Here is a 19,588-nt window from a genome sequence, read left to right on the forward strand (position 1 = left end):
TGTGTGTTTTTTGTTTGTGTCTGTGTGTGATTATCTATGCGTGTTTGCGTGTGTGTGTGTGTGTGTGTGTGTGTGATCATCTGTGTGTGTGTGTGTCTTTTCAGTGATGATGTCCGGTCAGCTAATATAATCGCAGAGGAGAACGGGGTGGAGTGTCTCGTCATCGACAGAGAGTGAGTATTCTGACAGTTTGAGTTTAAATAATTAAAATAAATATATATTTTTTTAATTGTCTCTAACAGGTTAACAAGTAGCATTTTAAATGTATAGCTTTATGTACAACCAGAGCAATTTTAAATAATTTTTTTTTTTACAAACTGTTGTAAATGTAATGACAGAACATCTATAAATATTATTAAATTAATGATTATTCACTCATGTATTGCCTTCCTTATAAATTCTTGTTTCCCTTTTAACCTGTAATTTTTTTTTTTTTTTTTTTTTGGTAAAATGTTTTAATTCTTTTATTTAAATGTTGTATTTTTATCCATGTTTTAAATTTGTTCCTTTTTTTTTTGTATTTGTATTCTTTATTTGATTTTAACCCTGTGAAGCACCTTGAGTGGCCCTGTGCCTGAAATGTGCTTTATAAATAAAATTGCCTTGCCTTGCCTTGCCTTCCTTTTCACTATGAATCAAGTATATACAAAGTAAGGCTATCACAAACACACTAAGGAAACATCACAGCTTCATATTAATAAACACTGTAAAGGTGTAAAATGAATGATGCGGAATGTAAAACAGATACAATAAACTTCAAATAAATGTTTGATTTGATTTGATTCAATTTATTTCAGACATATCAAACATACAAAACAAAATGAAAAGCATGGAAATACAATAAACAAAAATTATGTTTTCACAAAAAAAATAAAAATAAAACTAATTATCTGTATTGCTGAGATATGCCTGAAAAGGAGCAGGAAGAAGTATACACTATGTTATTAAAACAGTAAAAACAAATATAGTATACGTCAGGATTTACGAAAGCTAAGATAGACTATAGATCATTATAAAAAATAGCCAAAATGATATAAAAGTGAATTTTTAATATATTAATACTAATTTAATAATTAATTAAATTATTATACATAAATAAAGTAAAATTAATATAGAAAAATATAATAGAAAAACAACAACATAGGAAACTTACTGAGGTCCACAGTATGTTTGTGTCTAATCTGCTGCTGTCAACTCAGTGTGAAAACCCTTTCTTCTCCCCTCCACTTCCTCCCTCGTAAACTTCACTTCTTTATCTCCGCGGGACGCTTCCGTTAAATCCTATAGTTTGGGTTTATTATGGAGCACACACACACACACGCACACACACACACACACACTTCACAGGCAGACACACACTTCACAGGCAGACACACACACGAAAACAGACACACACACACACACACACACACACTTCACAGGCAGACACACACACGAAAACACACACACACACACACACACTTCACAGGCAGACCCATCCACACACACACACACACACACACACACACACACACACACACACACACACACACACACACACACACACACACACCGACATTCCAGTGGTTACCATGTTGACGTGTGCATGTTGTTATTGTTGTTTGTCCCAGGACGTTTGATCAGACAGTGGGCACATTCAACGAGCTGCAGCGCTATCTCCAAGGTTACGTGGCAACACTCGACCGCGACGACAAGAAAAGACATGCCAAGTAGGTTACAGAGGATGACATAGTACAGTAAACGTAAACATATTTATACACAGCTCTGGAAAAAATATTAAGAGACCACTCCAAATAATCAGTGTCTCTCGTTTTACAATGTATAGGCATATGTTTGAGTAGAATGAACATTTTGGTTTTATACTATAAACTACTGACAACATTTCTACCAAATTACCCCTAAGAAATATTGTCATTAAGAGCATTTTCAATAAGTAATGTAGGGATGAAGATTTAAGAAAATTCCAGACATATTGAACATATTTATATATTTCTCCTGTACAATACAACCATCTTTTTATTTATTTTTTTTAAGATATTTTTTTGGGCATTTTTATGCTTTATTGACAGTGTAGAGACAGAGTTGAAATGGGGCAGAGAGGGGAGTGACATGCAGAGAACGACCGCGGGCTGGAATCGAACCCGGGTCCGCTGCTGGCCGAGGCCCATGGGGGGGGGGACGCCCTACCAACTGAGCTAAGGGCACCCCCTCTACAACCATCTTTAACAGCCATTATCTCAACAATAGTACTTGCAAATGTACACATAGTACTTAGTTAGATATTGTTTTAAAAATTGAAGAAAGATTTTAAGTATTATGTTTAGAAGTTAAAATGTCTGGCCCTATTCACCTGCAGTGTCTCGCTTTGAACATAAAGCAGATCATACCTACGCGTGTTTTCATCCATATTTAGAACTGGTTGGTTATAATGCCCTATGTGTGTGTGTGTGTGTGTGTGTGTGTGTGTGTGTGTGTGTGTGTGTGTGTGTGTATCTCTGTGTGTCTGTCTGTCTGTCTGTCTGTCTGTGTGGGTGTGTCTCTCTGTGTGTGTGTGTGTGTGTGTGTGTGTGTGTGTGTGTGCTTGTCTGTCTGTCTGTCTGTCTGTCTGTCTGTCTGTGTGTGTGTGTGTGTCTCTCTGTGTGTGTGTGTGTGTGTGTGTGTGTCTCTCTGTGTGTGTGTGTCTGTCTGTCTGTATGTGTGTGTGTGTATGTGTGTGTGTGTCTCTCTCTGTGTGCGTGCGTGTGTGTGTGTGTGTGTGTGTATCTCTGTGTGTCTGTCTGTCTGTCTGTGTGTGTGTTTCTGTCTGTCTGTCTGTCTGTCTGTGCGTGTGCGTGTGCGTGTGCGTGTGTGTGTGTGTGTGTGTGTCTCTGTCTGTCTGTCTGTCTGTCTGTCTCTGTGTGTGTGTGTGTGTGTGTGTGTGTGTCTCTGTCTGTCTGTCTGTCTGTCTGTCTCTGTGTGTGTGTGTGTGTGTATGTGTGTCTCTGTCTGTCTGTCTGTCTGTCTGTCTGTGTGTGTGTGTGTGTGTGTGTGTGTGTCTCTGTCTGTCTGTCTGTCTGTCTGTCTCTGTGTGTGTGTGTGTGTCTCTGTCTGTCTGTCTGTCTGTCTGTCTCTGTGTGTGTGTTTGTGTGTGTGTGTGTCTCTCTACCTGTGTGTAGGAGGTCCATCTCCCGTCACCAGAGCCAGCAGTTGTCTCCAGACTTCCTCCAGCTGAAGGAGTTGGTCTCTGAGTTTCCTCCGTCCAAACCCTTCGATTGCCTGGACGTCGTGGCAACGCTCGGGGTCGGCGGCTTCGGACGAGTGGAACTGGTGAGAACCGGAAATATGTGAATACGTTTAGTTTTAGCTTATTTGTTCATAGTATCGTGGACAGTCCCCTTTGGTTAACTTTACAGTAAAAGTAGCCGCTTAAGCCTATTTGGCTAATTTCCAGCTGTAGTCCCCGGCCATTTTTTATTTTTTATTTTTTTTTTTTTTAGCCTTTATTTATACAGGTAAATCCCATTGAGACCGGAGACTCTTTTACAAGGGAGACCTGTTTTCCTTTCCCACGTTACCGTTCACACACACATTCATACACCGATAGCAGCAGGCTAACTATCGACATTCACACACACAGTTGTCAGTAGGCAACGTAAAATACAGTAGTTAAAGAAAAGAAAAGAAAAAGAAAATCAATACCACTTGTTTAATGAATTCTGTTGAAATGTAACTTTTTATATTATTATAAAATATAACTTTTTGTATTATTTCTCTCTCTCTCTCTCTTTCTCTCTCTCCCTCCATCTCTCTCTCTCTCTTTCTCTCTCTCTCCATCTCTCTCTCTCTGTCTCTTTCTCTCTCTCTCTCTCCATCTCTCTCTCTCTTTCTCTCTCTCTCCATCTCTCTCTCTCTCCATCTCTCTCTCTCTTTCTCTCTCCATCTCTCTCTCCATATTCTGATACATGTAACTTTGTAGTCAATAATACAAAGACTGTAAGACCACAAAGATGGATGCCTTGTCTTCTTTCAAGGGGAACAAAACCTTAAAAATGTTTTATACTGAGTGCCAGATTGCAAATGGCTATTTTGATGGCCAAAAACTTTTATTCTTATCTTAAACCTGCAGTGTGTAGAATTTGGGGTTTTATTTCCTAGCAGATTTTGTAGAAATTAATTATAATATCCATAAGTGCATTTAATTTAGTGCATTATAGCTGAAAAAAATGTTTAGAATTATTATTTTTTCCCTCAGAAAGGGTCTCATATATGTCCATATTTCTCCAGACTTTGGACCAAGGCCTTGTCACCGCCATTTTGGAAGTGTCATAGTTGGAATGTCATCAGGTGCATTGTTTAAAATGTAGAATTGTTCTTGTCCTTGAAGGCCACTGTAGCTTCTGTTATTATTCTAAAGGGTTGGGGTTACCCAGGGAGCGTTGCATTCTAGAACTTTGTAGAACTTTCTTGATGATGTCATATTACACACTGCACCTTTAAATTCTGCCTCTCACAACCTAGAGGACACTGACAGTGACACAGAGAGGGGGTTCGAACAAAAAAAGACTCATTTTAAACGGTGCTACAAGGAACTTTAAAACGTTTATTTCCGTTCCCCAGGTGAAGGTGCGTGCGGACGAGGACATCACGTTTGCTCTGAAGGTGATCAAGAAGAAGCACGTGGTGGCCAACAGGCAGGAGGAGCACATCCACTCTGAGAGGAAGATACTCGCCGAGGCACGCTCGCCCTTCGTGGTCAAGTTAGTACTCCTGCTTTCTTCTTTATTTATTTTTTTATTTTTTCCATTTTTTATTTTGTATGAATATGTTTTGTATGTACTGTGTGAAACAAATCCAGTTTTCATACACTGCCTAGGTTCTGTAAATGGGCATGTTGCTATAGCTTCAGACCCTCTAGAATAGCTGTCTCCACCTTTAATCTTAAAGGAATGATCTATCTATCTATCTATCTATCTATCTATCTATCTATCTATCTATCTATCTATCTATCTATCTATCTATCTATCTATCTATCTATCTATCTATCTATCTATCTATCTATCTATCTATCTATCTATCTATCTATCTATCCATCCATCCATCCATCCATCCATCCATCCATCCATCCATCCATCCATCCATCCATCCATCCATCCATCCATCTATCCATCTATCTAGGAAGGTCATTCTTTCCATTTCCTAGAATTCTTTAATCATTTCAAACCTCATATCCATTCTTAACCGACACGATTAAGCGGTGCTGTATTAGTCAGGGAAAACAATGAGCCGTCTATTAGTTTTTGATGAGATCTCAGTCGAGCCCAGGAGCACATTAGGTTTCGCTCCATGGGACAGAGAGGCAGAGGGGCAGAGAGGCAGAGCGGCAGAGAGGCAGAGGGGCAGAGGGGTGCTGATGTGGTTATTGGTTATGAGATATTGCAACAGAAGCTATTTGGGACTTTTGTGAGATTACAATGATCCAATTCTAGTGTTCACAGAGGAACATACTCTAGATATTAAAACCATTCTTCACCTTTATTTTTTTATTTATTTTTGCAGGGAAAGCGCACAGTTTAAAAATAGTTGCACCACAGTAAGCTAGTAGCTAATTTGCATCTGTATTCCCTGGGCAGGCAGATATAACAATAAGCACATAAGGGCCCGTGTCCACCTAATGCCTTTTTCCCACCGCAAGCGCCTTTTTTCAATTGATTCCCAATGAGAAGCGGCCGCCTCGGGAAAAGGCGGCCGCTCTGAGGAAAGGCGCAGCGCCCAGCGGTTTTTTTCGAGCGCTTTTTGTCTTTTTGTGCGGCCGCTTCGAGATTTGCAAGTTGAAAAAAGTTTAACTTTTCAGAAAGGCGGTGGGGACGTCACCGCCGCTTTTTTCAAAGGGCCAATCAGATAGTAGATCGTCGGGACTCGTCGCCTTGGCAACAAAGAAGACGGAAGAGAAACTGCTTTTTCCGTCTCTGTTTACCCGAAACTGTACGAAAATAGTGACTTAAAATGACCAGAACAGAGGGAGGAGAGCCCGTTTGTGGGAGCAGATTAGGTGAACACTTGATTCGCTGTATTTTTTATCTCCTACGGATCGTTTCATGCGCACACGTCAGCCTACAACTTGCTCCGTGTGTGTTTGCAGGAGCCGCGATAACTCCTCATCCAAACAGAGGATGGAGGAAAGTATTCTCTGTTTCATAAGACTACTCATATTAAAATGTAACGATTTAAATAGAAAACAGCAAGCCTAAAGAGTTAAACCAGTGTTGATAGGTTTGACTGACAGGTGACGATCAGCATTTTTTCTCCCCCCGATCACAGCGCTCTCTCCCAGCTCATAAAACGCTTGAAAAAAGCGGTCGAAAAAAGCGGTCGAAAAAAACGCTCAGTAGACACACTCCCGAGCGCACAGCCAGCGTTTAACGCTGGAAAAAGGCGTTAGGTGGACACGGGCCCTAAGTACAGACCCTCAGTCTTCCCTTGGCCCAGCTGTCCTGTTAATCCCTAACCCTACATTTTACCATGTGTGATGTCACACATGGTTAAATGTAGGGTTAGACAGTGAGACCATAAAACACTCTTTCTGCCTTTTCTCAGGCTAGGATGAACCGATTTCTAAACATTTTGCACATTTATACTACATAGGATCTCAGAGTTCAATACACCTTCATATTTCCACCGGTGAAGTAGGTCTTTAGTATTAATACAGTATTTCAAATCGACTTGTATTGAATTACCTGTGTTTGTGCTTCTGTCCCCCCAGACTGTACCGTACCTTTAAGGATGAGCGCTACGTGTACATGCTGCTGGAGGCCTGCCTGGGGGGAGAGATCTGGAGTCTGCTCAGAGACCGGTAGGACGCACCATGGATACACTGTTAGAGACACATGTATATTCATATGTCTAGGCTTAGAGCTCTGAAAACTCAACACAATCACCACATTTAGTTAGTTTACTGTTGAATAGCATTCTCTGACTATTTTGTTGTCTTGTTGCATTAAGACAGGACACTACAGCTGAGATACATAGAGATTTTTTATACTTATTTATATCATCATGAAACTTTGCCAGTTGATTACTTACATTAAAACAATTATATTAATTTTTTTTTCATAAATTGTTGAATACATATGCACATTTGTCAAGAACTCACCAATCATGTACATTTGCATATATTTAAAAATTGTAATAAATCAATGTTATATAAAGTCAGAGTTAAACCTGAACCTTCTTGTCAACAAATGTATTTAAATTTATTTATATTCTCATCTCCAGGGGGAGTTTTGATGAGCCCACCGCCAAATTCTGCGTCGGCTGCGTGACGGAAGCGTTCGATTACCTCCACCGTAAAGGAGTTCTCTACAGAGACCTGAAGCCAGAGAACCTCATGCTGGACGCAGAGGGATACATCAAACTGGTGAGGGGGGCGGGGAAATACAGCTCTGGAAAAAATTAAGAGACCACTCAAAATGTTCAGTGTCTCTAGTTTTACTATTTATAAGAATATGTTTGAGTAGAAGGAACATTTTGGTTTTATAATATAAACTACTGACACCATTTCTACCACATTCCCCCCCAAAAATAGTGTCATTAAGATAATTTTCAATAAGTAATGTAGAGATGAAGATTAAAGAAAATTCCAGGCTTGTCTCTTAATTTTTTTCCAGAGCTGTATGAATAACTGCAACTAAGAAGGTTTTTCTCAAATTGTTCTTAGATCCTTAATGTAAAGTTGTATAGCAGGTCTGGAATCGCTCAATTGACAAACGTTCACTCACTTGAAGGCGGGTGTCTGTTGAAGTTTAAAACTATTGGATCTGCCCAGTGCCACTCTGGATCTGCCAACCAATCGCATAACGTTTGGTCGTGACGTACTATCTAGTTTTGACTACAACTGAAACTGGCGCATGATCAATGTCATTGTTCTCAGGCACTCCCTCTGTTCGCTGATTGGACCGGTAAAAAATCTGGCTGGAGAAAACCCACTAATATACCGCGGACCCAGACTGACTACTGAAGGGAAATTAAAATTTAGCGGGAGTAGTTAGGCGGGCGGTGCAAGGCTAGGTATTATTCTGGGAAAGGCCTCAAAGGTTCTCAATGGACTCTTTAAAAATATATTTTTTTAACTTTCTTTTGTATGCCAGGGCAGTGGGCTGTATTCTAACCCGGGTCTGCTTTGAAGAGGACTGAGCCACTATGGGGGGGAGGCTTTAATCACTACACCACAAGCGCCTACAATAGCCTCTTTACACAGTTACCTGTTAAACTCTGCCTTCCAGGTGGACTTTGGTTTTGCCAAGAAGATCCGCTGTGGACAGAAGACCTGGACGTTCTGTGGAACCCCGGAGTACGTTGCCCCGGAGATCATTCTCAACAAGGGACACAACTTCAGCGTGGACTTCTGGTCGCTAGGCATCCTCGTGTTTGAGCTGCTCACTGGAAGGTGTGTGTGGGGGTGTGTGTGTGTGTGTGTGTGGGTGGGGGGAGGGTGTGTGTGGGTGTGTGTGGGGGGGAGGTGGGTGTGTGTGTGTGGGGGGGGTGTGTGTATGTGTGTGTGGGGGGGGTGTGTGTGTGTGTGTGTGGGGGGTGTGTGTGTGTGTGGGGGGGGTGTGTGAGTGTGTGGGTGGATGTGTGTGTGTGTGTGTGTGGGGGGGGTGTGTGTGTGTGGGGGTGTGTTGGGGGTGTGTGTGTGTGTGTGGGGGGGAGGGTGTGAGTGAGTGAGTGAGTGAGTGTGAGTGTGTGTGAGTGTGTGTGAGTGAGTGAGAGAGAGAGTCTGTGTGTGTGTGTGTGTGTGTGTGTGTGTGTGTGTGTTTGAGTGTGTGTGTGTGTGTTTGAGTGTGTGTGTCTGGATGTGTGTGTGTCTCTTTACGATCTGCTACCTGTCCATAGTGTGTGTGCGCTGAAATAAAATCTGGTGTTAATGCACCCCCTTGGCTCTGTAAACTGGTATATAAACAAAGTGTATGTAAACAAAGGGGCCCATGTAAGATAGCAACATGCCAGTTTTAGTCTGTGTATTAACACATCTGGTAATCCTTCTTCTAGTTAACCCTTCAATCTCCAAACTGATTCACAATAATTTTTTGTTAGCTGACTTCATAAAGTCACTCCAACAGACCTCAGTTTGACCAAACATCTCAAAATTAGTGGTGGGCCGTTATCGGCGTTAACGTGCTGCGTTAATGCAGGACTCTTATCGGCGATAAAAAAAAATATCGCCGTTAATCTCTTATTCCACCTCCTGTTCGGCTCAGGGGAGATAATAATAGCCGGGGGCCGTTGTTGACACTTGAGGAGCCTTTATTCTCTCACACACCCGCCGCTCTCTCTCTCCATCACTTGCCCACGACACAATCGGGTATTGGAACGCAGGGTGGGTGTGTGTGGCCACCGGTCGCCACGTGACTATAAGTTTCCAAGTTTTAAACACTTCTATCTCTTCAACGTCAACGTCACCGTACCCGAATCCTAAATATCCCCATAGCAGACGCTATATTTCATCGGGGGGGAAACTTTGTTTTGCGCCACAGTTCGGCCGTAATGCTGCTGCACACACACACACACACACAGACACAGGCGCACACACACACGCTGCATGACAGAGACGAGGGGCGCTACCAAAAAGACGAGAGGAGCGGTTGGAGCAGTTGGAGCGTTTAGAGACACATGCGTGCACATTTATTTACATAAAATCGCAATCGCAGTCATTTGTGCAGTTATGTAAAATGTTTCACTAAGGAAAATTACAGAAAAAGTAACGCACAGTGACTTTGATGAGTAATTTTAATCTGATTACTGGTTTGGAGATAGTAACGCGTTAGATTACTTGTTACTGAAAAAAGAGGTCCGATGCCGGTTACTCGTTACTAAGTAACATCTTGTTGAACATTATTTATTTTCATCACCAATTATCATAGTAGAACAGCTTCCTCAAGCAGTTTGTGATGCATGTTGGAAACAGGAGATGAGCCCCTGGTCTGATGTGCCACCTGGCTTGAGAAACACGTTCTCAAAGACTTACTTTGAGTCATTATTTAGGGAGCACACACATATTATGAATGAATTCAAATGAGCCATTTTAATCTAGATTAATCTAGATTAATTCCAAAATTAATCTAGATTAATCTAGATTAAAAAAATTAATCTATGCCCACCTCTACTCAAAATTAAAGGAATACTTCACCCATACTATCATTGTAGTAATATCATGATCAGTCTTCCCTCAGTCTTCCCTTGGCCCAGCTGTCCTGTTAATCCTAACCCTACATTTGACCATTTATGATGTCACGCATGGGAAAATGTAGGGTTAGACAGTGAGACCATAAAACACTCTTTCTGCCTTTTCTCAGGCTAGGATGAACCGATTTCTAAAATGTTTGCACATTTATACTACATAGGATCTCAGAATTCAATACACCTTCATATTCAAACCGGTGAAGTAGGTCTTTAACAGTCAGTTTTGTTGAGGCAGGCTATGCTTTGGTTCACAATACGTTATTTGAACCAATCACTTTTTGCCTTGTTAAACATTTGCCTTCCCTCCCTCCCCACCACAGCCCTCCGTTCTCCGGCAGTGACCAGATGATAACCTACACCTTCATCCTGAAAGGAATCGAGAAGATGGATTTCCCCAAGAAGATCTCCAAGAGAACGGAGGACCTCATACGCAAACTATGCAGGTAACGAAGCACATGCATAAAGGACAAGAATCAACTTCTATATGGGTTTAAAAAGAAAATATTTTGAGCTAAGGGCGTCCCCCCCATGGGCCTCGGCCAGCACCGGACCCGGGTTCGATTCCAGCCCGCGGTCGTTCTCTGCATGTCACTCCCCTCTCTGCCCCATTTCAACTCTGTCTCTACACTGTCAATGAAGCATAAAAATGCCAAAAAAAAATATATCTTTAAAAAAATAAAATATATATATTTTTTTTTCAGGAATTGATTAACCTTGAAATCTCAAAACTAAACATGCTAAAGAAATAGTTCAGCAGTCTTAAGCATAGGTGTGTCTGTGTTTTAACGGGAAGAAGAAAAAAACATTCCTTGCAAACGAAATGTGAACACAGAACACACATTTGAAGGTAGAGACTTCATTTCTTACTTTGTTCTGCTCAACAGGCGAAATCCCTCGGAGCGACTGGGAAACCTCAAAAATGGAATAACGGATATCAAGAAACACAGGTAAGGAGGAAAAATCGCAAATTACCCCAAAAAATACACTGTACAGACAAAATATATGAACATTATGAGCGATGATGCCCTATATGTAGAGCTGTCTATCTATCTATCTATCTATCTATCTATCTATCTATCTATCTATCTATCTATCTATCTATCTATCTATCTATCTATCTATCTATCTATCTATCTATCCATCCATCCATCCATCCATCCATCCATCCATCCATCCATCCATCCATCCATCCATCCATCCATCCATCCATCCATCCATCCATCCATCCATCCATCCATCCATCCATCCATCCATCCAACTAGAAAACCAAAAATGTAAAGGCAATGTGTGTGTTAGAAATGTAGGAGGGGTGAGCTGAATGTCATTTGGATTGCCATGTGTGTGACTCACGTTGACAAAATAAAGACTTAACTTAACTTAAATGTACTTACGGACGTTTGTTTTTGTGCTTAAAGGTGGTTTAACGGCTTTAACTGGGAGGGACTGAAGGCCAGGTCGTTACCATCTCCTCTGAAAAGAGAAGTAAGTGTAGATATTAATCTGTCTGTCTGTCTGTCTATCTGTCTGTCTATCTGTCTATCTGTATATCTATCCATCTATCTATCTATCTATCTATCTATCTATCTATCTATCTATCTATCTATCTATCTATCTATCTATCTATCTATCTATCTATCTATCTATCTATCTATCTATCTATCTATCTATCTATCTATCTATCTATCTATCTATCTATCTATCTATCTATCTATCTATCTATCTATCCATCCATCTATCTAACTAGAAAACCAAAAATGTAAAGGCAACTGTCTTCACTAGATGTTTTAGTTTTGAGGCTAACATTAAAACTCTTAAGTTTGAAGGAAAATAACTTACATAGACAGTAAATGAAAACAATCATCTTTTGTTGAGAAAATTAAAACGCACAGAAAATGTGTCCTTCATATGTATAAAACCATAAAATTTTGAGTCCAACATACTGACAAATTCAAACAATAACAGTGTCTGATCGCAACTTCTGAAAAGCACTTACATCAACTAAACTAAACTAAACATAATCATTCTTAACACTGTACTGAAGATTATTAAAATTTAAAAATAAAATCTAAAATCTTTCACCATGTCCTCCTTCATTTTGTTCTCTTCCACACCAGCTTACGGGACCGTCCGATCACAGTTATTTCGACACCTACCCTCCTGATGAAGACTCCCCCCCTGAAGAGCTCTCCGGTTGGGACATGGACTTCTGAGATCTCCTGCTCCAATCTGTCCAGTATTGTCCTGCTAATACACAACCTGAAAGACACAAACTTAAAGACCTACTTCACCGGTGGAAATATGAAGGTGTATTGAACTCTGAGATCCTATGTAGTATAAATGTGCAAACATTTTTGAAATCGGTTCATCCTAGCCTGAGAAAAGGCAGAAAGAGTGTTTTATGGTCTCACTGTCTAACCCTACATTTTACAGATATGACATCACTTCAGTAAAAAATGTAGGGTTAGGAATAACAGGACAGCTGGGCCAAGGGAAGACTGAGGAAAGACTGAGGGAAGAAAAACCTTGTTCATTATATTATAATAGTGATTGTATACATACATCTGTATGAGTGAAGTATTCCTTTAATGGGCAAAGTTGGTTTCGAGGTGATTTTATGTTACCTCTGTCCAGCCATTTTGTAGGAACTCAGGGTCTCGGCTAGGCTAACGATAGCTGCTAATAGCTAGCTGGTTGCTATATGGAGGCTAAAAGGCTATTTCAACACTACTGAATGACAGAGATTGACTGTGAAGTGAAACAACTCGTTATGTAACTACTGTCATATTTGGTTCATAAATCTGACTGGCACTCTAAGCTAATCAAGTACAATGCTATGCTAATTGTGGTTCATATTAGCGTGTAAGCTAAAATCTGTAATAGCATAAAGCTAATGAAGTTATCCACACTACTGCTACTGTTGAAATTAAATGTAGCACTCAGCTAAACTGAACGCAGCTGACATGTGTTTGTGGTTGGGAAGTCAGCGAGGGTTCAAGTGTTAATGAATGACTGACATACTGAGCCTTTCTGGATAGTTGGCGGACTAAAGCTAGCACTCAAAACAAACTGGTGTCGTCCCCCCTCACCCCACCCCCCCCCCCCCCCCCCCTGACACTGGTGCAGGAGCTCAGAAAAATCCCAAGAAGAGCCCAAGAAATGATTCAGGTGTTGATTCTACTGCTAAGGACAAACCTGGACGTACAGCAGAAGGTATAAAATTCATGCACAATAACTCAATAACCTTACCTCATGTAGTTGCACCGCTATAGTGTAGTTGTAAATACTCTGAATTCCTCATGGGGGTGACATAAAGCTACACACTATAGCTTTACGCTTTGCTAAATTAGAGATAGCAACTGGTCGACTAAGCTGGCCTCCTTAAATATCAAATATTTTTTCTTTGGAGAGAGTTAAGTCTTGACACAAAACATGTCCTGTGTTACAGTACGGTATGTTTTTACAGTCCTTAATCCACCTAATATAATAATCTTAAACAGATACCTCCGAAATATTCTTTTCAGGCATTCGTCCCTGGGCCCTCATGACGGCACCAGATGTGGATAGGATTGGTGTGTGTGTGTGTGTGTGTGTGTGTGTGAGGGAGACTTTTTTTTTGTTCCTCGATGCAGCTGCAAAGTCTTTATTTCTAACAGCTGAGAGAGAATTTGTGATTATGTATGCACTTTGTTTGCGGCTGTATAGGAATGGAGGTGTGTGTGTGTGTGTGTGTGTGTGTGTGTGTGTGTGTGTGTGTGTGTGTGTGTGTGTGTCTGTGTGTGTGTGTGTGTGTGTGTGTGTGTGTGTGTGTGTGTGTGTGTGTGTGTGTGTGTGTATGTGTGTGTTGAGATGACACTGCAGAAAAGGAAAAGCAACTTGAGAACAAACTTGGGAGATGACATTCGAACTTACAGTAACTGCTTAGACAACATCTAACCACGATGCTAAGCTATCGCTAACATTCTGTGCTAAGAGTTCCTTGTGCCCCACAATCACTCCACTACCCAAAATACATTCTACTGCTTAGGTAGTGGCTTTGTTTGAAAAGCCCTACTAACGTCCTACTCATACTTAAAGCCCTACTAACGTCCTACTCATACTAAAAGCCCTACTAACGTCCTCCCTCCTACATACTCAACATGTATATACTCTATACTGTCTACTTCGTCGGACCGTTTACACTGAAGTAAACAGAAGCAATAAAGAATTTTAAAAAATACCTCCATGCCGTTTGAAAGGACGCAATGCATTGTGGGGCGGTTGAGTAGGAAAAGTAACCTATCGATCCATACACAAAATCCATCCCGGAAGTTAGTACTCATCCGGGCATTTCTTGCCTACACAAACTCGCATACACAACCACAACATACTCAAATTGACGTCAAAATTAGTATGAGTGGGACGTTAGTAGGGCTTTTCAAACACAGCCATAGGTTGCGTTCCGAATCGCATACTTTCTACTATATAGTATGTAGAAAAAGATTTAGGATGTCCCGATTCTTGTGGCCAGATTTAGGATGGTTAGAAGTACCCGGATGCACTACTTCATGCGGCCAAGATTGTTAGTGTTGAAAAGTGCATCCTATTTGGGCGATTCTGACCCACAATCCAGTGCGCACGTGAAGTGACGTAACATCGACGAAGCCTCCATATGAAAACAAACGGGGATGCGACGGATATAAAAGCAAGAGGCAAGATCAAGGCGCAATGTTATGATGAAATAAGAGAGAAAAGTATGTCCCAATAGTATGCCTACTGCATCCTAACTAGATTCTTTTTATCGTCGGATGTAGTATGTAGAATAGAAAAAAGAAAGAGTATGCGATTCGGAACGCAACCATAGAGTGTGAGCATGCAACTGCAGGGTGCCTGACTTAAAGAAGTATTTACCTTTTATTTTTTTAAAGATATTTTTTGGGCATTTTTTTCCTTATTTTTTATTGACAGTGTAGAGACAGAGTTGAAATGGGGCAGAGAGGGGAGAGACTTGCAGAGAACGACCGCGGGCTAGAATCGAACCCGGGTCCGCTGCTGGCCGAGGCCCATGGGGGGGACGCCCTACCAACTGAGCTAAGGGCGCCCCCTTTCCTTTTATTAAACTGAGTAGTTAACAGCACAGAGGCCAAACTGAGCAGAAAACCTTCTATGTTAACATGCAGGGGGTTAAACTATTCAGAAGTTTAGTGTTCATTAAATGTGTGTTTCTTTTAAACTTGAGTTGTACTGTTAATGAACTGTGTACCATGTGACCCGATGTATATACTGTATACTATAAAGCACAAGCATCGAAAATACACAATTTATACAAACCACGCTACTTGTTCCTTTATTTACACCTTGAAGACTGAGTGAGGGGGATGTTGTAAATAACACATACAGCCCTGGAAAAAAATTAAGAGACCAGTCAGGATTTTTCTTAAATCTTCATCTCTACATTACTTAATGGAAAATGCACTAAATGACAATATTTTTTATTGTGAATTTGGTGGAAATGTTGTCAGTAGTTTATATTATAAAACCAAAATGTTCATTCTACTCAAACATATGCCTATAAAGAGTAAAACAAGAGACACTGAACATTTTGAGTGGTCTCTTAATTTTTTCCGGAGCTGTATTTACTCGACTGGTGTGTGACTGGTGAATATGTGTGTACAGTATGTATAGTATATGGTTATGTGGGTGTATGGGAGGGAACACCTTATATGGGATAGCTTTGGCCTTAAGAAAATGGCTTTGTGGATACATCTGTTTGTTTCAGATAGTTGCGTTTTTTTTTATATTTTTTTTTGCAATTCAAATAAAATGTCTTCTGCTCAATTTATTTATTATTATTTATTTGATTATTATAATTACCAATTTGTGCAGACCTTTCTCAGGGTGGATATTTCGACTTGTCAAACACCGCGGTATGTATCATCATTAACAATAGCTGCTTTTCATTTAGTTCAGTGCAAGGCGTGGGACTAGCCTGATAATCAAACGCTGCAGTTTATAAAATATATACATTGACTTTTTGTGCAGTGAGCAAAAGTTGCAGACCAACTGTAAGTAGAGGTATTCTTTCTTGTATTTTATACAAAATGGCATCAGGCTATAGATAACTGAAATACATTTTACGTATTTTGTTTTGTTTGTGGGTCATTTTATTCAACCCTTCGAACCAAAAAAAACACCTTGATAGTTTTGTTTTATGAGCTCAGGTGGTAGAGCGGGTCGGTCAATGATCAAAGAGTTGGCGGTTCAATCCCCGCCCTGCCACTTGTGTCATAGTTGTCGTGTCCTTGGGCAAGACACTTCACCCACCTTGCCTCGTGTGAATGTTCGAGCCTGCTATCGGTGTATGAATGTGTGTGTGAATGGTAACGTGGGAAAGGAAAACAGGTCTCCCTTGAAAAAGAGTCTTCGGTCTCAATGGGATTTACCTGTATACATTAAGGTTAGATGAAGAAAAAAACATGCTTGATATATCTGAATCTTGCATACTTTTATTCATTTCTTTGAATGCTTTGTGAGGATGGTCGGAGCTCAGGGTGACAGCTTAAAGCTATAGTGTGTAACTTTTTCATATAAATGAATGTCAGTTACAGTCAAGCTATGGAAGACCTTTAGACAGTTCACCACATCAGTAGTGACAAATGCCCATCAAAGACATAAAGACCCATCGACGTGTCATTTACAGCTCCGGAAAAAAATTAAGAGACCACTCCAAATGTTCGGTGTCTCTTGTTTTACTATTTATAGGCATATGTTTGAGTACAATGAACATTTTGATTTTATAATATAAACTACCGACAACATTTCTACCAAATTCACGATAAAAATATTGTCATTTAGAGCATTTTTCAATAGGTAATGTAGAGATGAAGATTTAAGAAAAATCCAGACTGGTCTCTTAATTTTTCGGTAGCTGTGGTCCCCCTTTTTCCCCAGACCACACCTCTAACAAGATATGTAACATACAGAAAATAAATAGATGCATGTTAAAGGGTCATTTTCCATATACAAATATATTTTATAAAGCTTATTGTACAGGCATTTCTTTTGTCTTACCTACAGCATAACATTTACAAAAATTGGATCGAACAGTGGAATAGAGTAAGCCCTTATAAACTGCAAAGATAACTGCTCTGTACTGCATAAACGTGTGTGTCCCTCTCGCACTCCAAAATACATTACTGAAGTTTTAGAAATGGCTTCGAGTCTCAAATGCAGCATAAGCGAAATGCCCCAAAAAAAACGACTCGTAGACACTTGTTTTTTCTACAATGTTGTAAAGCTGAAAAAAAAATGTCAGTACTAAATATATAAAGTTAAAAAATCTGCTCTTAGCTGTTGACACGGAAAAAATATGTCTCTGAAATATCAAAACAGTGAATTACGGCATTTGAAATACATTTTGTAATAATAAATTCCACTGGCAATAATATGCAATAATATGTTCACTCTTTTGTAGACTATTTTGTACCATTAAAAAAAAAGTATTCTCAGCTGCTTGCTTTGATTTGAACAGGCAATTTGAACAATCAAATCAAACGTGTTGTAAAAAGCAGAACAAAATCCACCCATTCAAAAAGGGCACTTCTATCTCAAAGAGGTGGTAGGATGGCCTAGAGGAAAGGTGGCCGACCAGTAACCATGAGGTCTCTGGTTCCTCCCAGTAACCATGAGGTCTCTGGTTCCTCCTCCCAGTAACCATGAGGTCTCTGGTTGGATCCCCGGCACCGGACAGGAGGGTGTTAGTAGCAAAACTAGTGGTGGCTGGTATTACAGCTACGGTGTCCACCATCTCTACCATTGTGTCCTTGAGCAAGACACTTAACCCCAAACTGCTCCAGGGGCGCTGTACTATGGCTGACCCTGTGCTCTGACCCCCTCTGGAGTGTGGTAACTTGAGAGGGGATATGAGAAAAAGACAAATTTCAATGTAACCAACCATTGTCTAATAAAGTAACTTAACTTAAGAGACAATAGAATGTCATCAGCATACGGTGTGTGCTATATACAAAAAAACAATGTACAAAGTCTATAGAAAATAACAAAAGTTTGCTGCTATATTTGATCTGAATAAATATTTGGTTTTATGAACTGTGGCAGCTCCAGGTGTGTGCCTGTAAAAGCCTGTTACATTCTCCACGAGAAGAAAAAACAAAGTTCTCCTTGACAGAGCTGCGAGAAGAAAATGACGTAATTTTCTTCTCTCAGCTCTTGTTTAGCTTGTTCTCGCAGCTTGTTCTCGACACATCGTCCGGGCCGAACTTTCTTCTCGCAGCTTGTCCGAGAACTATTGTGTGATTGGTCAGTCTGAAGTCAGTGAGGAAAATCAGCTGGCTGGTGCTACCATGGTAACAGTGGTAGAAGTATGAAATGTCCAGACCAGAAAGAACTTCTCGCAGCTCTGTCACCGAGAAGTTTGTGCTTTCTTCTTGCGGACTTTGTAGCAGGCTTAACTCAATGTTGACCTGACGCAAAGCACATGTATTCAAATAACACCGGTGTATTAACTGCTATCAGTAATCCACACACGCCTCAAGTGGCATTTAGAGTCCTTTGGTTTTTAACACTTGTAACAAAAACATCTTTACAGCCCTTGTAAGACGTAGTGCTTTCTGTAGTACTTTCTCCCTCTTGATGTGCTTTTAACCCATGTATCTTTTAAAATGAAATCAACCGATTGTACATACAGCTCTGGAAAGAATTAAGAGACCACTCCAAATATTCAGTGTCTCTCGTTTTACTATTTATAGGCATATGTTTGAGTAGAATGAACATTTTGGTTTTATAATATAAACTACTGACAACATTTCTACCAAATTCACAATAAAAATATTGCCATTTAGGGCATTTTCAATAAGTGATGTAGAGATGAAGATTGACGAAAAATCCAGACTGGTCTCTTAATTTTTTCTGTGGCTGTATGTTACATTTTCTGAGGGAAAGCGATTGTGTAATGCTACAATGGGCCACTACCTCAAAATCTCCCCCATTCAAACTGTTAACCAAAGACCACAAGTGAAAAAGTAGCTTACTCGTCTTCTGTATATAATAAACTCTTAAAAAATGTGGGTTTTTCTGTACAAACGTTGGAGGCATAGATAGTCTAGTTAGAGATCTAAACACAAATATGAGCGGATATTTACCTGTGCCGCCTAAATCATATTTATTCTGGCTTTGGAATTCTAATATATATCTCTATAGCAGCCAAGCCAATACTTTTTTACACATTAACTTTCTCCGTATAATAAGAATAAACACAGTGATAGTACAGACATAAATACAGACACAAAGTAACAAGAAAAAACCATGCAAGTGTGAGTCTGACTTTGTGGTAATATTGACCAAAGACAACTTCAAGCTATGAAGGAGGGAGAGATATGAG

At 40.2% G+C, this 19,588-nt stretch overlaps 1 protein-coding gene across 1 annotated transcript in view; it reads left to right on the plus strand.

Annotated features, from left to right (window-relative positions):
* The window catches only part of prkg2 (protein kinase cGMP-dependent 2), a gene marked incomplete at both ends in the record, with an annotated part of 44,869 nt that extends 32,444 nt beyond the window's left edge, over nt 1–12,425 (plus strand). The window contains 11 exons of the mRNA XM_080036040.1: nt 105–173; nt 1,611–1,709; nt 3,156–3,306; nt 4,597–4,736; nt 6,740–6,829; nt 7,252–7,393; nt 8,259–8,422; nt 10,536–10,658; nt 11,100–11,162; nt 11,631–11,697; nt 12,330–12,425. Of these exons, the coding sequence (XP_079892166.1) occupies nt 105–173; nt 1,611–1,709; nt 3,156–3,306; nt 4,597–4,736; nt 6,740–6,829; nt 7,252–7,393; nt 8,259–8,422; nt 10,536–10,658; nt 11,100–11,162; nt 11,631–11,697; nt 12,330–12,425 (1,204 nt within the window). The remainder of the gene's footprint in view (nt 1–104; nt 174–1,610; nt 1,710–3,155; nt 3,307–4,596; nt 4,737–6,739; nt 6,830–7,251; nt 7,394–8,258; nt 8,423–10,535; nt 10,659–11,099; nt 11,163–11,630; nt 11,698–12,329) is intronic.
* Nucleotides 12,426–19,588: the final 7,163 nt, after the last annotated feature.

Source organism: Ammodytes marinus, assembly GCF_949987685.1.
Source record: "Ammodytes marinus genome assembly, chromosome: 2".
In the NCBI taxonomy this organism is placed as follows: domain Eukaryota; kingdom Metazoa; phylum Chordata; class Actinopteri; order Uranoscopiformes; family Ammodytidae; genus Ammodytes; species Ammodytes marinus.